Genomic DNA, 18209 nt, shown 5'->3' on the forward strand with positions numbered 1-18209 from the left:
AGGACCAGGAGAAGACGGCATTCATAACTCCCTTTGGAGCCTTCTGCTATGTGTCTATGCCCTTTGGGCTCAAGAGTGCCCAGGCAACTTATCAACGGTGTGTACAAAATTGTCTTCACAAGCAAATTGGCCATAATGTACACGCTTATGTGGTTGATATCGTGGTTAAGTCCAGGGAGAAGGAGACTTTGGTTGACGACTTGAAGGAAACCTTTGATAACCTGAGGACGTACAAGATGATGCTTAATCCGGCCAAGTGTGTCTTTGGTGTACCGGCAGGCAAGTTATTGGGTTTTCTGGTGTCCAACAGGGGAATTGAGGCTAATCCAGAGAAGATCACAGCCATCACCTCCCTGGCTAAACCGAAGTGTATTAATGATGTTCAACGCCTGGCAGGCCGGATTGCCGCATTAAGCCGGTTTATCAGCCGCCTTGGTGAGAAGGCAATCCCTTTGTATCAGATGTTGAAGAAGACGGATCAATTCGTCTGGAGTTCCGCTACTGATGAAGCATTTGAGGACTTAAAGCGGCAATTGATCAATCCGCCTGTGCTCGCGGCTCCCATTGACAAGGAGCCGTTACTGCTATATGTTGCTGCTAATGCTCGTGCGGTCTATTATATCAGCGAGGTACTCATTGAGTCCTAGCAAAGGTATCCGCATTGGCATAAGCTGGTGTACGGAGTTTTTATGGCAAGCCGGAAGCTTAAGCAATACTTCCAAGGGCACCCAATTACGGTGGTCAGTTCTGCTCCTTTGGGGGATATCATCCAGAACCGGGAAGCGACTGGCCGGATTGCCAAGTGGGCTATAGAGCTTGGGCCGCACGGATTGACGTATGTGCCTCGAACGGCGGTTAAGTCTCAAGCACTTGTTGATTTCATCAATGATTGGACGAAACTGCAAGCACCTGAAGAAAAGCCGAATCACACATATTGGACCATCCATTTTGACGGATCCAGGAAATTGGAAGGCTCGGGGGCTGGAGTCGTATTAACTTCCCCGCGAGGTGATAAGTTTTGTTACATTCTCCGCTTAATGTTCCCTTGTACTAACAATGCAGCTGAGTATGAAGCCTTGCTCCATGGTCTCCGGATGGCTAAGGAGATGAATCTAAGTTGAGTTAAGTGCTTCGGTGACTCGGACCTCGTGGCTCAACAAGTATCTGGCACTTGGGATTCCAAGGACCCACTCATGGCGGCGATCTCAATTACTTAAAGTCCCGGTTTAACTGCACTAAGTTGAACCGGCCCTTGGGGGCTACATCAGCGAGTTCCAAAGCATTGGGATTTATATTAGCAAGTCCCGGTTTAGATGCAGATTCTAAACCGGCCCTTGGGGGCTAGGAGAGTTAACAAGATTGAAATATCCAAATAGGAAAAAGTACATGGAAGTTACCTCAAATTTCTCTTTCATCATATTAACCAGACCAGCTTCATAGTCACGGCTGGTGTATAGCCAGTTCAGATAGCCGGAATGGAGATCTTGGGTGTTCAAAGCAGCATAAGTTGTCAGATCGGCATTCCATTTTCCCTTGCCAATGGCAGCAAATTCTTCCTTGGCAGTGTGTCTGGATAAAGCAATGGGATTGCCTGGCTCTGTGCGACCAATGCCAGTAATGACAACCTCATCATCCTTGGCATCGCCGGTTTGCAATGGGGCCGTTGGCTTATCAGTAGGCTTTGTTGGACCGGTGGATTTCTCAATCCGGATGGGGCTTGTGGGCTGGTTGACAGGACTTGAGGTATCAATAGGCCTCTCTTCAGCAATAAGATCGTCATCTCGCTGCGGTGGATCATTGGGTATATCTTCAGGAATAGCCGCTTCAAGATCTGGGGTTTTGCCCGGTTCAGGGACGGCATCCTCCTCGGCCGCTTTATCCAGGCGAGCCTTCTTGCTCGGCCTAGGCTTGGCCCTGAAAGGAATAACAAAGTCAAATACAGCATATGTTCCAAGGTGATGTACCGGAAATATTATGATAAGTATAGCTTACCCAAGCACCGTTTTGAGCGGTGGCAGCTGAGTAGCCGATGACTCGCCAGAGGATGAGTGGGAAGTAACCTGATAATCGGAGTCAGATGGATTAAGAGGTTGACGAAAACAGCCCGCTTTAGGACAAGCACTGACAAGCAAATTAGAGACCTCTGAACGGCGTTTCCGAACCGGACTATTCGGTAAACCGGCGGAGGTAACTACCTGGCCCCTGTGCCGGGTTGTGCAGCGAGCTTCGTGCTGTTGGGTCTTCATAAGAAATTTGGGATCCAGGTAAGCAAGAGGATGAGAAAATTTAACTTTACGGTTTGCCTGACGGATTTTTAGTGAAGGCAAAGGTTCTAAATCGGAAGAGAGAATAATTACCTCTGCAGCATCAGCATGGCTGGCTTCGGCATCATCCTGACAAATATCATCATCAATAAGACGCATGAAATATAAGCCAAGTGAGTCAAGCTCTACCTCAAGGTCCAGATTGTCCACTCATCAGGGGCCGGATCAGAAGATGCAGTGGTTTTCTTCTTGTGAGCAGGCCGTTTCACGACTTTAGTCTTTGGCCGGGTTGGTCGCTCCGGTTTGTCTGGTTTTTCTGGCTTCTCCTGGGGAAGTTTCTTGCTCCAAAATGGATCATTACCCTGTTTAAACAGACATTGATATTAAAATGACCAGATATATCAATAACAGGTTCAGTAAAAAGGAAAAAAATCAAATTCTTACAGCTGGTGGTTTGTTGGTGGAATAGAAGGGAAGCAGGCCGGTTTGAGCACAGACGTGTTCCGGTTCATTCAGCATTTTATTCACAGCCTCTGTGATTTCTTCGTCAGTAAGCTGGATGTTAGCATGTCGCAGTGGGTCATCAACACTGCCAGTATACTCGCACATCAAACCGCAGCGCTGACTAAGGGGCAGTATGCTCCACAATATCCAACAGTGAGCGAGATCAACTCCTGTTAAACCATTGGCCATGAAGGCTCTGAGCTTTGACAGTTGAGGAGCGTATTTGCTTCTCTCCTTGGTAGTCAACCTTTGTGGAAAGGGGTGTGTATTGCTAAGCCGCTCCGGACGAAAGCCAGGCAAAGGATTTTCACCAGCAGGGGAGGTGTCTTTGCAATAGAACCATGTTTGATTCCACTCTTTGGGGTGGTTGTGCAGCTTGGCGTGAGGGTATGTGACCTCTTTCCTTTTCTGAATCGCCACACCGCCCAATTCCGTATTGGAACCGTCAGAAAACTCAGTACGGCGGTTTAGATGGAAACGGTCTCTGAACAACTCTACTGTGGGCTCCTCTTGAAAGAACACCTCACAGAGCACTTGAAAGTGACACATGTTTGTAACAGAGTTGGGACCAGTGTCTTGTGGGTGGAGTTGAAAATCGGCTAAAACGTCCCGGTAAAATTTAGAACCGGGCGGCTTAAAGCCCCGGGCTAAGTGATCTGCGAAAACGACGACCTCTCCTTCTTGAGGTGTGGGAGGGCATTCTTTTCCAGGGGCTCTCCAATGGATGGTGTTTTTGCTGCCTAAAGCGCCGATCAGGACTAAATTGTTCAGTTGAGTCTCTGTGATGCGAGAAGGAACCCAGTTGCACTCATATACTTGCTTGGCCATGATGAAATCTACAAGATAGGTAATTCCGGTTCAAGAATGCATTGATTAAAGTGCACTGGTATGTACAATGTTAAACCGGAGACAGCTCTATCTAAACCGGAGTTTTATGAAGCAACAACATCAGGCGGTTCAACAAGGGGACTAATGGTATATACCGGTTTGGCAATTTTTCTATAAAGTTAAACCGCCGGATCTAAGCATTGAAACAGTTGAGATTGCAGATAGATAAGTGTACAGAAACATATTTCACAAGATCTCTCTACAGCGACGGATCTGAAGCAAGTTCAGAAAAGAAGCAAAATATTCAAGGTTCAAAAAAGAACAGTACCGAATCGATGGGCAAAGATACAGGTAGATCTATGGTCTTGAGGCATATAAGTAAAGGTGGATGCTAAGAACTACCGCTACACAGAGCAAAGGTTCACAGGTTCATCTAGGATCTATCATATGAGTACGAAGCAGACGATGAACTCTGAAGAACTTGGAAACCCTAGAACGGATCTACGGAGGAAAAGGTGAAGAACTCACCGGAGCTGAGGAAGAAACAGAAGGTCGCCGCGATGCTCTGGTACAGTCAGGGTGATGCAGCGGCCAAGGTTGGAGCAGAGGTCGTCGACGGCGGCGGAGTTCCGAAGCTGGACGACGCGAGGAAGACGAAGCAGAAGGGCACGAAGGGGAAAAAGAAATGACCCTTCGGTCCTATTTATAAGGCAAGACAGGAGTCAGGCGCGAAAATCAAGGGACCGTGGGTTTGGAAATAAAATTGTCGCCTTAATTGTCGGAGACCTATCGAACAAAAAACAAAAAGGGGGTATCATGGATAAGGTTCTTTATAACAGGTGACATCACGCCGGTTTACAATGACCTGAGAAGATGACATCACGGCGGTTCAACAAACTACAAGAAGATGTTGAAGGTGAAGATTTTTGCTAAGGATTGACATGAACCTGTTCAAATCAATCTGGGGCCTAATGTTGGGGATATTACTACTGGGCGTAAACCGGCCTATCTGGGCCGGGTTAACTTCATCAGTAGTTAATTATGTTAAAGCCCAAGAAGGCAGATGAGAGCTCAAGGCCCATAGTCGGTTCAAGGCCTGTAGCCGTAAACCGGCGTTGGTATTTAACTTGTATTATAAGTTAGGAATAAATAGAGACCAAACCGGACACATCTATGAGCCGGTATTGGGACTCTGTGAACCGACGGGCGTCACCCGTGTATATAAGGGGACGACCCGGCGGCGGTTCAAGGAGGACAGACAACAACTCGAGACTTAGGCGAAGCTTGTTTGCTCCCTAGTCATCGAAACCCATCAATTCCATCACAACTAGACGTAGGCTTTTACCTTCATCGAAGGGGCCGAACTAGTATAAACTATCTTGCGTCCCTGTGTCCGCTTTAACCTCTTCAAGCTAACCCGTCGCGATGGCTCCACGACTAAGTCCTTTCTCTAGGACATCTGCCGTGACAAAACCACGACAAGTAGTCATCAACTTTGCTCTGCCAGACGTTCAGAACATCTGGAGTTGCTCCTGCAGCGGGGTCTTGCACCTAGCGGTGCTTCCTGGACGTAATTCTTCTATGCATCAATGAGGATAATACTCAAGTTATGGACCTAGTCCGTGTAGTTGCTACCATCATCTTTCAACTTAGCTTTCTCTAGAACGCATTAAAATTCAAGGGAGCGGTAGCACGGGCCATTGATCTACAACAACATAGATATGCAAAAACTATCAGAGGTACTAAGTTCATGATAAACTAAAGTTCAATTAATCATATTACTTAAGAACTCCCACTTAGATAGACATCCCTCTAGTCATCTAAATGATCACGTGATCCATATCAACTAAACCATGTCCGATCATCACGTGAGACAGAGTAGTTTTCAATGGTGAACATCACTATGTTGATCATATCTACTATATGATTCACGTTCGACCTTTCGGTCTCAGTATTCCGATGCCATATTTGCATATGCTAGGCTCGTCAAGTTTAACCCGAGTATTCTGCACGTGCAAAACTGGCTTGCACCCGTTGTATGTGAACATAGAGCCTATCACACCCGATCATCACGTGGTGTCTCGGCACGACAAACTATAGCAATGGTGCATACTCAGGGAGAACACTTGTACCTTGAAATTTAGTGAGGGATCATCTTATAATGCTACCGTCGTACTAAGCAAAAGAAGATGCATAAAAGATAAACATCACATGCAATCAAAATATGTGACATGATATGGCCATCATCATCTTGTGCCATTGATCTCCATCTCCAAAGCACCGTCATGATCTCCATCATCACCGGCTTGACACCTTGATATCCATCGTAGCATCATTGTCGTCTCGCCAACTATTGCTTCTACGACTATCGCTACCGCTTAGTGATAAAGTAAAGCAATTACATGGTGATTGCATTTCATACAATAAAGCGACAACCATGAGGCTCCTGCCAGTTGCCGATAACTTTTACAAAACATGACCATCTCATACAACAATTTATATCTCATCACGTCTTGACCATATCACATCACAACATGCCATGCAAAAACAAGTTAGACGTCCTCTACTTTGTTGTTGCAAGTTTTACGTGGCTGCTACGGGCTTTTAGCAAGAACCGTTCTTACCTACACATCAAAACCACAACGATTTTTCGTCAAGTGTGCTGTTTTAACCTTCAACAAGGACCGGTCGTAGTCAAACTCGATTCAACTAAAGTTGGAGAAACAGACACCCGCCAGCCACCTGTGTGCGAAGCACGTCGGTAGAACCAGTCTCATGAACATAGTCATGTAATGTCGGTTCGGGTCGCTTCATCCAACAATACCGCCGAATCATAGTAAGACGTTGGTGGTAAGCACTATGACTATTATCGCCCACAACTCCTTGTGTTCTACTCGTGCATATCATCTACGATTAGACCTGGCTCGAGTGCCACTGTTAGGGAACGCGGCATGCAATTTTAAAAAAAATCCTATGATCATGTAAGATCTATCTAGGAGATGCATAGCAACGAGAAGGGGAGAGTGTGTCCATGTACCCTCATAGACCGAAAGCGGAAGCGTTAGGTTAACGCGATTAATGTAGTCGAACGTCTTCATGATCCAACCGATCCAAGTACCGAACGTACGGTACCTCCGTGTTTAGCACACGTTCATCTCAATGACGTCCCTCGAGCTCTTGATCTAGTAGAGGGTCGAGGGAGAGTTCCGACAGCACGACGGCGTGGTGACGGTGATGGTGATGTGATCCGCGCAGGGCTTCGCCTAAGCACTACAACAATATGACCGGAGCAGTAAACTATGGAGGGGGCACCACACACAGCTAAGAGATTTCTTGGTGTGCCTTTGGGTTGCCCCCCGCCCCCGTATATAAAGGGGCAGAGGAGCAGGCTGTCGGCCAGGAGGGGCGCACCATGGGGGGAGTGCTACTTCGACTCCTAGTCCAAGTAGGATTCGCCCCCCCCCCTTTTCCTTTCTCCACCGGAGGGAATAGGAAGGAGAGGGAAATGAAAGGAAAGGGGGCGCCGCCCCCTTCTCATTGTCCTATTCGGACTCCCTAGGAGGGGGGCGTGCGGCCATCCCCCGCGGGCTTCCCTCTCTCTCCCTTTAGGCCCATGATGGCCCAACACTTCCCCGCGGGGGGGGGGGGGGGTCCGGTAACCCCTCGGTACTCCGGAAAAATACCCGAATCACTCGGAACCATTCTGATGTCCGAATATAACCTTCCAATATATGGATCTTTACCTCTCAACCATTTCAAGCCTCCTCGTCATGTACGTGATCTCATCCGGGACTCTGAACAAACTTCGGTGACCAAAAACATATAACTCATAATACAAATCGTCACCGAACGTTAAGCGTGCGGACCCTACGGGTTCGAGAACTATGTAGACATGACCGAGACACATCTCCGGTCAATAACCAATAGCGGAACCTGGATGCTCATATTGGTTCCTACATATCCTACGAAGATCTTTATCGGTCAAACCGCATAACAACATAGGTCATTCCATTTGTCATCAGTATGTTACTTGCTCGAGATTCGATCATCGGTATCCTCATACCTAGTTCAATCTCGTTACCGGCAAGTCTCTTTACTCGTTGTGTAATGCATCATCCCGCAACTAACTCATTAGTCACATTGCTTGCGTGGCTTACAGTGATGTGCATTACCGAGAGGGCCCAGAGATACCTCTCTAATACACGGAGTGACAAATCATAATCTTGATCTATGCCAACTCAATAAACACCTTAGGAAACACATGTAGAGCATCTTTATAATCACCCAGTTATGGTGTCACGTTTGATAGCACACAAGGTGTTCCTCCGGTATTCGGGAGTTGCATAATCTCATAGTCAGAGGAATATGTATAAGACATGAAGAAAGCAATAGCAATAAAACTAAACGATCATTATGCTAAGCTAACGAATGGGTCTTCTCCATCACATCATTCTCTAATGATGTGATCTCGTTCACCAAATGACAACACATGTCTATGGTCAGGAAACTTAACCATCTTTGATTAACGAGCTAGTCAAGTAGAGGCATACTAGGGACACTCTGTTTGTCTATGTATTCACACATGTACTAAGTTTCTGGTTAATACAATTCTAGGATGAATAATAAACATTTATCATGATATAAGGAAATATAAATAACAACTTTATTATTGCCTCTAGGGCATATTTCCTTCAGGAGATACCTATAGAGCATCTTTATAGTCACCCAATTACGTTGCGACGTTTGATAGACACAAGGTACTCCTCCGGTGTCAGTGAGTTGCATGAGCTCAGGGTCATAGGAACAGATACTTGACATGCAGAAAACGATAGCAATAAACTTGATACGATCATATGCTATGCTTATAGTTTGGGTCTTGTCCATCACATCATTCTCCTAATAATGTGATCCCGTTATCAAATGACAACTCATGTCTATGACTAGGAAACCGTAGCCACCTTTGGTCAACGAGCTAGCTCAGTAGAGGCTCACTAGGGACATGTTGTTGTCTATGCATCCACACATGTATTTGAGTTTCCAATCAATACAATTATAGCATGGATAATAAATGATTATCATGAATAAGGAAATATAATAATAACCATTTTATTATTGCCTCTAGGGCATATTTCCAACAATAAGAACAATGATATGTAATCGAAACTATGAAACAACTAAAAGAGTTCTCACGAACCAACCTTGATCTCTAATACCAGGTGATAGCTTACGGGTGTCCCAATATTTCGTTAAGACCACATGTTTGATATTTGGTAGAAACGACTTGAATGATTCGATCAGAGTGTGCAATGATGTTCCGTCTTAACAAACAGTAAATTAACTCTGAGATGTCACGGGTCACGCATGCACAATAAACCTGGCGATGAAGGTGCATTCCCTCGATGTAGTAAAAAAACAAGCCAAAAACCATGGTATGCAATCTGGATATATCAAGCATAGATGAATTGTTGATAAAAAGTTGAGGTTTCCTAAGATGTCTAGGGCTAGACGTTGGATACAAATGAAGTACTCCCTCCGTCCATTTTTATAAGACGTTTCAGACAGCAGACATTGAACTGTTTTGACCGTTGTCTGAAATGGCTACAACGTCTTATAAAAGTGAACAGAGGAGTACACGAGTTGCAATTATGGTGAACTTTAACAAAATTAATCAGTGTATTTTAGGATAAAAAGATAGGTGAGGGAAGTGGGGACATGATCCAATCCTAGATCGGTTTTCTCCCATATTACATACTCTAGAAACTGCCTAAAGTGATTCGGTCCGGAGATGCATGGGCATGACCCAATAATAAATGGTACCAAACCATATATCAACATGGATGAATTTATGAAGTGCAATTTTATATATTTCTATCAAGTCTTAATGGTGGCTTTATTTTCTAGTAGAAGCCAACAAGGTCTTGATCATCTTCATGGATTGACATCCAACATTGATTATGGTCGCTGATCTTGATCACCGTGATGCTTGTAACATAACATTTTTTTGAATTTTGGAGCGCGAAATAAAATAATTCTATAAATAGACATTATTTATTTCCCCGTTTGTGGTAGGATTATTAAAAGAAACTAGAACTTTCTAATGACTCGTTTAAAAAGTTCCTAATGTCTAAAGTATTCTTCTAGAATGGATTGCTATTATTATAAACATGTTTAAATCCTGGTTTATGAAAGTTCATACAAACCCAAATTATATTGCTTGGACTCATTTCTATTTTGTGGGCCCATGTAAAATTTCCAACACATTGTTTCGGTTTTCAAACAAATAAAGAAAATTACTTTCTCAAGTATGAGTAACATGGATGGAAATTGTTTATTTCGACTCATTTGCGTCTTAAAGTTTTTTTAATAAATTAATAAACCCTAAAAACACTTTATGGATTTAGTAAAGCCTCCTTTAAATTATTTTTAAAATAAAGTAAAATTTGAAATATATTTAATTGTGCTAGTCCTTTTTAATAAGTGCATTTACTAGAATTTTATGAGTATCATTTATATTTACCATAATCTATTTCATGTGATTTTATGATTAAATAGAATAAAATCCAAAAATTGTAGTGGGTGAGAATTCTCCAGCCCGAAACTCCCCCTTCTCTCCTGCTGGGCCGCGGAACATCTCCTCTAGGCCTATGTGTCGCCCCTACTGAGAAATACTCAAGCTATGTTGCGGATGGGCCGACCCAGCAATATTGCGAATGGGCCGTCCCAGTAATCTGTTTCTAGTCAGCGCGTTTGGTGTCTACTTTTTTTATATACTTTGTACAGTGTTTGTTTACATAAGTAACATTTTTCTACACATTTAATATTTTTTTCAAATGCAATGAGTAACATTTTTCTCAATTACAGGTTTTCATGTCTACTTCTTTTCATAGACATTATAAAATTTTCGTATACATCTGAAACATTTATTTTTTTTATCCGTGTAACATTTTTCTGTTATATGTATATTTACAAACAATTTTTTGAACTACTTTGAATACAGGCCAAACATTATTTGAATACGTGGTGAAACAATTTTTCAAATGGTATCAACATTATTTTTAAAAGTTGAGCAATCATTGTACATTTTCTGTATATATATGAAACATTTATGGTTTATTCGTTTAATTTTTTAAAAATATGTTTAATATATATTTTCAAACACTTTTTTGAACTACTTTTTTAATACAGGTTAAACTTTTTTCGAATGTGCGGTAATTTTTTTTCAAATGGTATCAATATTTTTTTAGAGGTGAGCAACATTTTTTAACACTGCACAAACACTCTTGTTAAACAAGTAAACAGCACGATTGACGGTGTCCTGGACTAGGGGTACTCACCACGTCGTCTCCCGATCTGTTAAATTGGACCGAGGACCCCCATGGCCGTATACTCATGGGCCAGTTTGGACAGCTGCCGCATACAAAGAAGATTCTACAAGACTTGACGATCAAGACAAGGACTCCTCCCCACCGGCGTATTCGGCTAGGACTCTTGTTATCCTAAGCCTCTGGTGCATTATATAAACCGAGGCCAGGCTAGTCGATAGAATATATACATACAATCATACCATATGCTAGCTTCTAGGGTTTAGCCTCTCTGATCTCGTGGTAGATCTAATCTTGTACTACCCATATCATCAATATTAATCAAGCAGGACGTAGGATTTTACCTCCATCAAGAGGGCCCGAACCTGGGTAAAACATCGTGTTCCCTGCCTCCTGTTACCATCCGGTCTAGACGCACAGTTCGGGACCACTACCCGAGATCCGCCGGTTTTTACACCGACATTGGTGCTTTCATTGAGAGTTCCGCTGTGTGATCGACAAAAGGATCGATGGCTCGTCTGCAGGTCAACTGCGATGCCGGCATCTTCGTCGCCGGCTCGACTGGTCACCTTGGCTCGACCGAGGACCATGCTCCATCTCCGATCGTCATGTTCGAACGAGGGCCTTCATCAACATCAACTCCGATCTCTATCAAGATCATGGAGGAATCATCCATGGAGCTCGGGGGCTCAACGTCAACATTGCCCTCGGGCGACCGTGCTGTTTTTCCGAACAGCAAACTTGTATCCGCTGCCACCACCTCTTGGAGCATCGCTTTGACGATCCCTTTGGTGGAATTGTGTGGAATTGAGTCTACAACAACCCTGGCAAATTTCGTCGAGTTCCGATGGAGGAATCTCCGACAATCTACGATACCGGAGCCCTGTCAAATCTGGACGGGAATCTGGATGAGTTTAGGGCGTGGTCTCTAGAGCCCAGCTCGGAGGTCCTTTGGAAGACCCAACCGTTCATCTACTGTGGAATTTCCATATCTACCACCCCTCCAAATTTCAGCTCGACCCGACGGTTCAAACTCCGGGAACCTTCCGATGAGTGGATCAATTTTCGGATCTATTTTCTGCGCGAATACGGATCCGACCCGAATTCATGTTTCTTTATGAACGTGATATTGGACAATCTTTTTAGAGGAATTCTCTTCTAGGGTATTGTGCGTCGTTTTTAAACACGTGCCCGTAAAATTTTAAGCCTCCCCTGAGGTCATCTTCATCATCATGCTGGTGTCAAACCAGTCCGGCAATATTGCTCCAAGGCTGCCGACCTGCGCTAGACACGTCGTCACTTTGTTGAGCCGAGCTCAACTTCTTCGGATCATCATCTCGGTAAGCCGAACAAGAGTCCGGCATCGCGAAGGATAAATCATCACCAACATCACCGCCCTACGGATTACACGGAGCGGGCATGCCGGCATCGCCGCACGATCACTTCGTCAAGCCAGCATCGACCACGTCACAACCTGCATCGGCAGGGCCACACTATTGCTTCTTCAAGCTGGTGTCCATCACACCGACCTACTTCGACTCATCGGCTGACATCGAGGCTTCGACATCTCGGCTGGACCGGGGGCTTCGCCATCTCTTCATCAACCTACTCCGGAGACTTCGGCGTCACTAGCCGACCAGCTCCATCACGTTAGCTGGACCGAGGGCTTTGCCTCGGCGAGCAAACCTTTGCAAGCATTGCCATGCTGTCGCTTTATCGCCCATCAGGCAATGGGTGTGCGGATCGAGTCCCAATTTTGGGAATCACCTTTCTTCGGATTGCTACAACAAATAAACCAGGTGCTATCAATCCTAGTATTTTTTTTGCTTGTTTAGGTTCATTTTTCCCAAGGAATTATTACTCTGGTTTGTCCATCATGCGTACACAGGTCTATCAAATGATGGCCGCTTTAACGGCGGTCGCATGGTGGTTCGGTCAGTTTCCGTACATGGTCCGGCGAACGCCGCATTCGGAACTCGGACCGACCTATGAATTTAGGCTTTGCCACGCCTTTACCGCATCATGCCGACGCCCTGCATCGACATTGACTTCGGCGCCAGGCCATATTTCTTTTATTACTCACTTTGCATAAATTATTTATTATGCAACGTTTTTTTAATTATCATTATTACTATTATCTCCGGTTTGCACTATTTTTTGTGCACAGGAAAATGATGGGGGGACTTCGGCGTCACTCTGCCGGTCTGCATTGACCGTGCTATGTCACCACTTCGGCGTGTCGAGCTCTCCGCTCCGCCACCTCGGGACCGGCTTGGGGGATGGAACCTTGTCCCGCATCAAGCTCGGACCGCGTCATCAATACCGAACACATTAACCAGCTAAGTCGCTTTCATGCTCAAAGCTTTAATTTCTAACTTGTGTTCGGTTCGACCAAGCATTATACATTTTTGGAAAAAAGTTGCTTGTAAAAAATTTCCTTATCCAAACTTTATTTGTGACGCATAAATTCAAATACCCAATTCATTTGGGGGCTTCCTTCATGAAGCTTTTCCTCTTGCATATGATTATATTTGTACGGCTTCGTTCATTGTTCGTGTATTACGCCACAATATGCACCATATTGACTTAAGCGATTTGCAAGCTGGGTTGCCTCGCTCCTGTGTTTACCCCTACGTTCCCGGTTGTTCGGTTAGGGAGTAAAGGGAGCACCTCTGCGATTGTCACGACCGGGTCCTCCGAGTTCTGACCTCAGACTGGGTGAAGCCGAAAGCTAGCGCTCTTATTGTTTTCAATCATGGTCGGCACACAACGGAACTCATGAGTACAAAAAATCTGTTGCACAAGTCTCATAGTAATAATGAGCATCGAAGAAAGGTATCGGTGGGGGTACTATTTTCTTTGAAGATACTTCTTACACTTCGTCTGTAATATAGTATAAGTTCCCTTAGCGCGCTTTGTCTGTTACAGCCTTATGGCCCGGTTGCCTGATTATCGGAAACATTGTCGATATTCTCGACAGGTGGAGTACATAACACTTTTCGGTCCTTGAATGAAGAGGGAGAAGCCGATGGTCGGTTAAGACGCGTTTAAAGTTCGGTTGAACAAAGATATGATATAAGTACTTCGGTACATACAATCTTATACATAAAATCTTTTATCCAAGTCACTTGGCGGCTCTTAAAATTTATATGAGCTATTTTATAGTAAATGTGTTTTCTTCTTGGTCGTTGCAAAGTCTTTTTCTATCGCTCCTTTTTCGACGTGAGTGTGTGGTCAATAGCCAGATAACCCATTTTCTCTCTAGTGACCGCTCGAGTTTAGTTCGCTAAACTGGTCTAACGAGAAGCACTCCGCCTTCGGGATAGGAGGCTGCAGCTGTAGGCTGACCCGCTTAAAGTCTTGAGATCGGATGTGTAATATTAATGCACGACAGAAGCACGATTTTTTCCTCAATTTTCGGATTGGCACCGAACACTTGATCTTGTTCGGACGTCAAGTTTTTACTGACGTTTTTTTTGGTTTTCCAAGTTTATGGCACTTTAAAACTATTTGTGTGTTTTCAGCACAAGTCTCGCAGTGCAATACCGGACACCTTTATAGATTCGGCAAAAACATTCTCGGATCTCACTATATATGCATTGGTTTCAAATTGTGTCTTCGGTCAATAGTTGGGTTGCCCCGGCTCCTGCGCTTGCCTCCTATGTTCTGCTTTGTTCGGCTAGGTGTGCAAAGGGAGAACCATTGTGATTGTGCTTCCAGCTCACATGGTTAAGCATCTCAGTGAAGAAAGCCGAAAACTTACTGTCACAATAAGCGTAAAGTGGTCAGCAATCCGATGACAGTGTTAAATGACGGGCCATTCATAACAATGGCCGAAGTGTTTACGGCTTGACCTCGACTGTCGCCGAACACTACCGGGGGCTATTAACTGGCCTCCCAAACTAAATCCTCGATATTTTGCTCTTACATTAGAGCTGAGGCTGCATAATCATGCTTAGCATGATAACCCAAAGAAAGGAACCGATAGCGGGACTATTTTTTTGGAAGACATTTCTTATGTTGAACAGTAATATAACATATCTCTCTGCATACCTTTGTTTATAAAACCGTATGGCCAGATTGCCTTGTTTGTCTTGCCCTCATAAAGGCTTTATAAAGTAGGACAAACACTTCTCGGCTACTGGCCGAGGAGGCGGAAGCCGATGGTCGGTCAATAAAGTTTTGTACAATGCGGATCCGAGCATTAATGACGTAAAGTACTTGGATACATAGAGTCATTACACATAATTTATGATTTTACTATGGATATCGATCCTTAATTCGTCCACCCATGCCCGCATTAAGGCTCGGGCACTACTGGAGTTCGGGCTTATTATTTACAAATATTAAAGGGGCACATCGATCCCGTGATCTGGTGTTGCCACCCGACCAGTGTCTCGGGGGCTACTGCATTGCCTGTCCAATGCAAAAAAAATTAAGTGTAATACAGTTTCCGAGGAGATTCTGATCCTCAGGTTGGTTGGCCGCACCCAACCCGAGTCTCGAGGACTGAGCACGCCGCTTTTTGTATCCCAAAGTATTCTGACGAGCTAGGACTTGATCCTCAGACCGATTTTGCAAATCAACCTGAGTCTCAGCGGCTACTGGGATCAGCGGTCTTATGTCATCCTTCATGTGCATCTCGGGTTTTAGACCGATACCCACCTTGAGGGCTACTCGCTATATATATCTCGACAGAGAATAAATTGCACCAATCAAAAATATTGACAAAAATCGGCCCACATTCGGGGTGGTGTACCACCTCGGAAGCAGTCGGGCATAAAGCTCGGGTGCTAGTGGCTGGCTCCATAGAGGGCATTTCCGGCATTAAACTCGGCTAAACTCCTTCAAACTTCTTTGAACCAAGGTGATTTACGACACCTCGGATACAGTCCAGCGTTGCAGCTCGGATACAGTCCGGCGTTGGAGCTCGGATACATAGTCCGGCGTTGGGGCTCGGATACAGTCCGGCCTTGGAGCTCGGATACATAGTCCGGCGTTGGAGCTCGAATACATTCCGACGTTAGAGCTGGGAAGCGGTCCGGCGTTGGTGCTCGGCTGCAAAAGATACCTCGAATGCAGTCCGGCGTTGGAGCTCGGACGCAAGAGGACACTGCCTCCCGGGAACAACTTCAAATCCGAGGTGTGTCATAAAAATAACAAGACATTGATAAAGGCCGGAAACTTAAAGGGGCTCCTTGGATACCCGACATGTAAACCTGTCGAATGCATTTTGGCGATCCTCAAGATCAAAGATGAGAAAATTTGTTGAACCAGTTTTCAAGACCGACGACCGAAGATGAAGAACGGTTCGGAAGAATCGAGGAGCGTCCCTAACTTGAAGACCGGTTCAGGGGGCTACTGACGGTTTCCTGGACTAGGGGGTATTCACCACGTCGTCTCCCGATCTGTTAGATTGGGCCGAGAACCCCATGGCCGTATACTCATGGGCCAGTTTGGACAGCTGCCGCATACAAGGAAGATTCCACAAGACTTGGCGATCAAGACAAGGACTCCTCCTCACCAGCGTATTCGGTTAGGACTCTTGTTATCCTAGGCCTCTGGTGCATTATATAAACCGAGGTCAGGCTAGTCCATAGAATATATACATACAATCATACCATAGGCTAGCTTCTAGGGTTTAGCCTCTCTGATCTCGTGGTAGATCTAATCTTGTACTACCTATATCATTGATATTAATCAAGCAGGACGTAGGGTTTTACCTTCATCAAGAGGGCCCGAACCTGGGTAAAACATCGTGTCTCATGCCTCCTGTTACCATCCGGTCTAGACGCACAGTTCGAAACTCCCTATCCGAGATCCGCCGGTTTTGACATCGACAACAATGAATGTTTTAGGACAGAGGACTAGCTGACGGATGGTGCGAGTAATCTCGACCCAAAGACTGCATATAGCTCACCATAACAAGCAATTATTATCAGGCCTCTCAACAAATCTCACCTCACAATCTGAACACACAATACAAATGGACGAGAACAGGGATGTAACACGTCTGATGGTATGATCTACAACCTCGCAAACTCAAATAGCCAGAACGGCGAACCAGAGAGCTACGAGCCCCAGTGCGGCATAGCCCCACTGTGCATGCAACGCGGCAGCTGAGTCCGACGACATCGGCAGAGAGGCAGCTGGCGAGGACATCGGCGCCACCGTCGCGAGCGGGAAGTACGCTTCCGCAGGGTCCACCGTGGGCGCAGCTGGAGGCGGGGAGTGCCTCTTCTTGTGCCTCTTGTGCCCTGCATGCCTCGGCGGCTCAGCCGCGGGTGCCGGAGCCGGTGACCCTGTCCTCGGAACCGGTGACGGCGGCGTAGGTGCCGGTGGCAGCTGGGGCGGCGAGCTGGGTGCCGTGGGCGCAGGGCGGTCGGCGACCTCCACCTCCAGCTTCATTCCGTTCTGGCAGTGGCCCGGCCCGCCGCAGATGAAGTAGCGCTTCCCCGGCGCCGTGAGCGCGATGGTGGTGGTGCCGCTGTTGTCGATGATGACGGGGTTGGCCGTCGAGCAGGCTTCGTAGTCGCCGGCGGTCACTTCAAGGACGTTGTGGTTCGTGTTGTACTTGAATGCTGCACAGTTTTGTCGCAGAAGAACGTTAGCAGGAACTGCAATGCAGAATCACAACCAGTTTACGTCGTGCGTGTTGATGATACTCACTCAGGGTGTCTCCGGGAAGAAAGGTTTGGGCCGAAGCCCAGGACTTGTAGTCCGTCTTTCCCTGCCAGCCGCCGGTTGGGCTGCCGACGATGTAATCGGTGGCGGCCACAACGTGGACCAGTGAAACCACCGTCACCGCGGCGATGCAAACCGCCGCCTTCACCGCCGCCATCTTCATAGCAGAAGGCATGCTCTGGTGTCTGAGGTAGGTAGCCGTAGAGGTGCACCCCGAGCCCTATATATAGGGCAACCGCAACCAGCGTGCAAGAGACAGCTAGAGCTTCGTGTGTCGGCAGACCAGAAGAGGCAAGGGAAGGAGTTGGTACGCGTCACAGAAGAGAACAACCAGTAGAACAGATCCACGTTTTGGAGCATGCGCCATCACCCTGTGCATACGTCCGTTTCCTGCGTGCAGCCGATCATGCATCTCTCGGGCGCGTAGAGGCTGCCGCAACGCGCCCGGGCGCTGGCTGACAAGCGATTCCGGCCGCAGTGGCCTGCCCACTGGCACCGGCGCACGGCAGCGGCATGTTCCGGGCGGTGTAAAGTAACAGGAAAGAATGTTCATACGAGCCGCGGGTGGCGCGTGCGCCGGCCGCACGGCGCCTTTTCACCGCTGCGT

At 46.1% G+C, this 18209-nt stretch overlaps 1 protein-coding gene across 1 annotated transcript; it reads right to left on the minus strand.

The window, feature by feature from the left end:
• Positions 1–16790: 16790 nt before the first annotated feature.
• On the minus strand, positions 16791–17809 carry LOC125545014 (blue copper protein 1a). Its single transcript, XM_048708847.2, has 2 exons — positions 17588–17809; positions 16791–17499 (listed from the first exon to the last, which is right to left on the minus strand). The coding sequence occupies exons 1-2, from the start codon at positions 17775–17777 to the stop codon at positions 16961–16963; spliced, it is 729 nt and encodes a 242-aa protein (XP_048564804.1). The 5' UTR covers positions 17778–17809; the 3' UTR covers positions 16791–16960.
• Between the last annotated feature and the right edge of the window lie 400 nt (positions 17810–18209).

Source organism: Triticum urartu, chromosome 3A (genome assembly GCF_056163025.1).
Source record: "Triticum urartu cultivar PI428250 chromosome 3A, HENAU_Tu73, whole genome shotgun sequence".
In the NCBI taxonomy this organism is placed as follows: domain Eukaryota; kingdom Viridiplantae; phylum Streptophyta; class Magnoliopsida; order Poales; family Poaceae; genus Triticum; species Triticum urartu.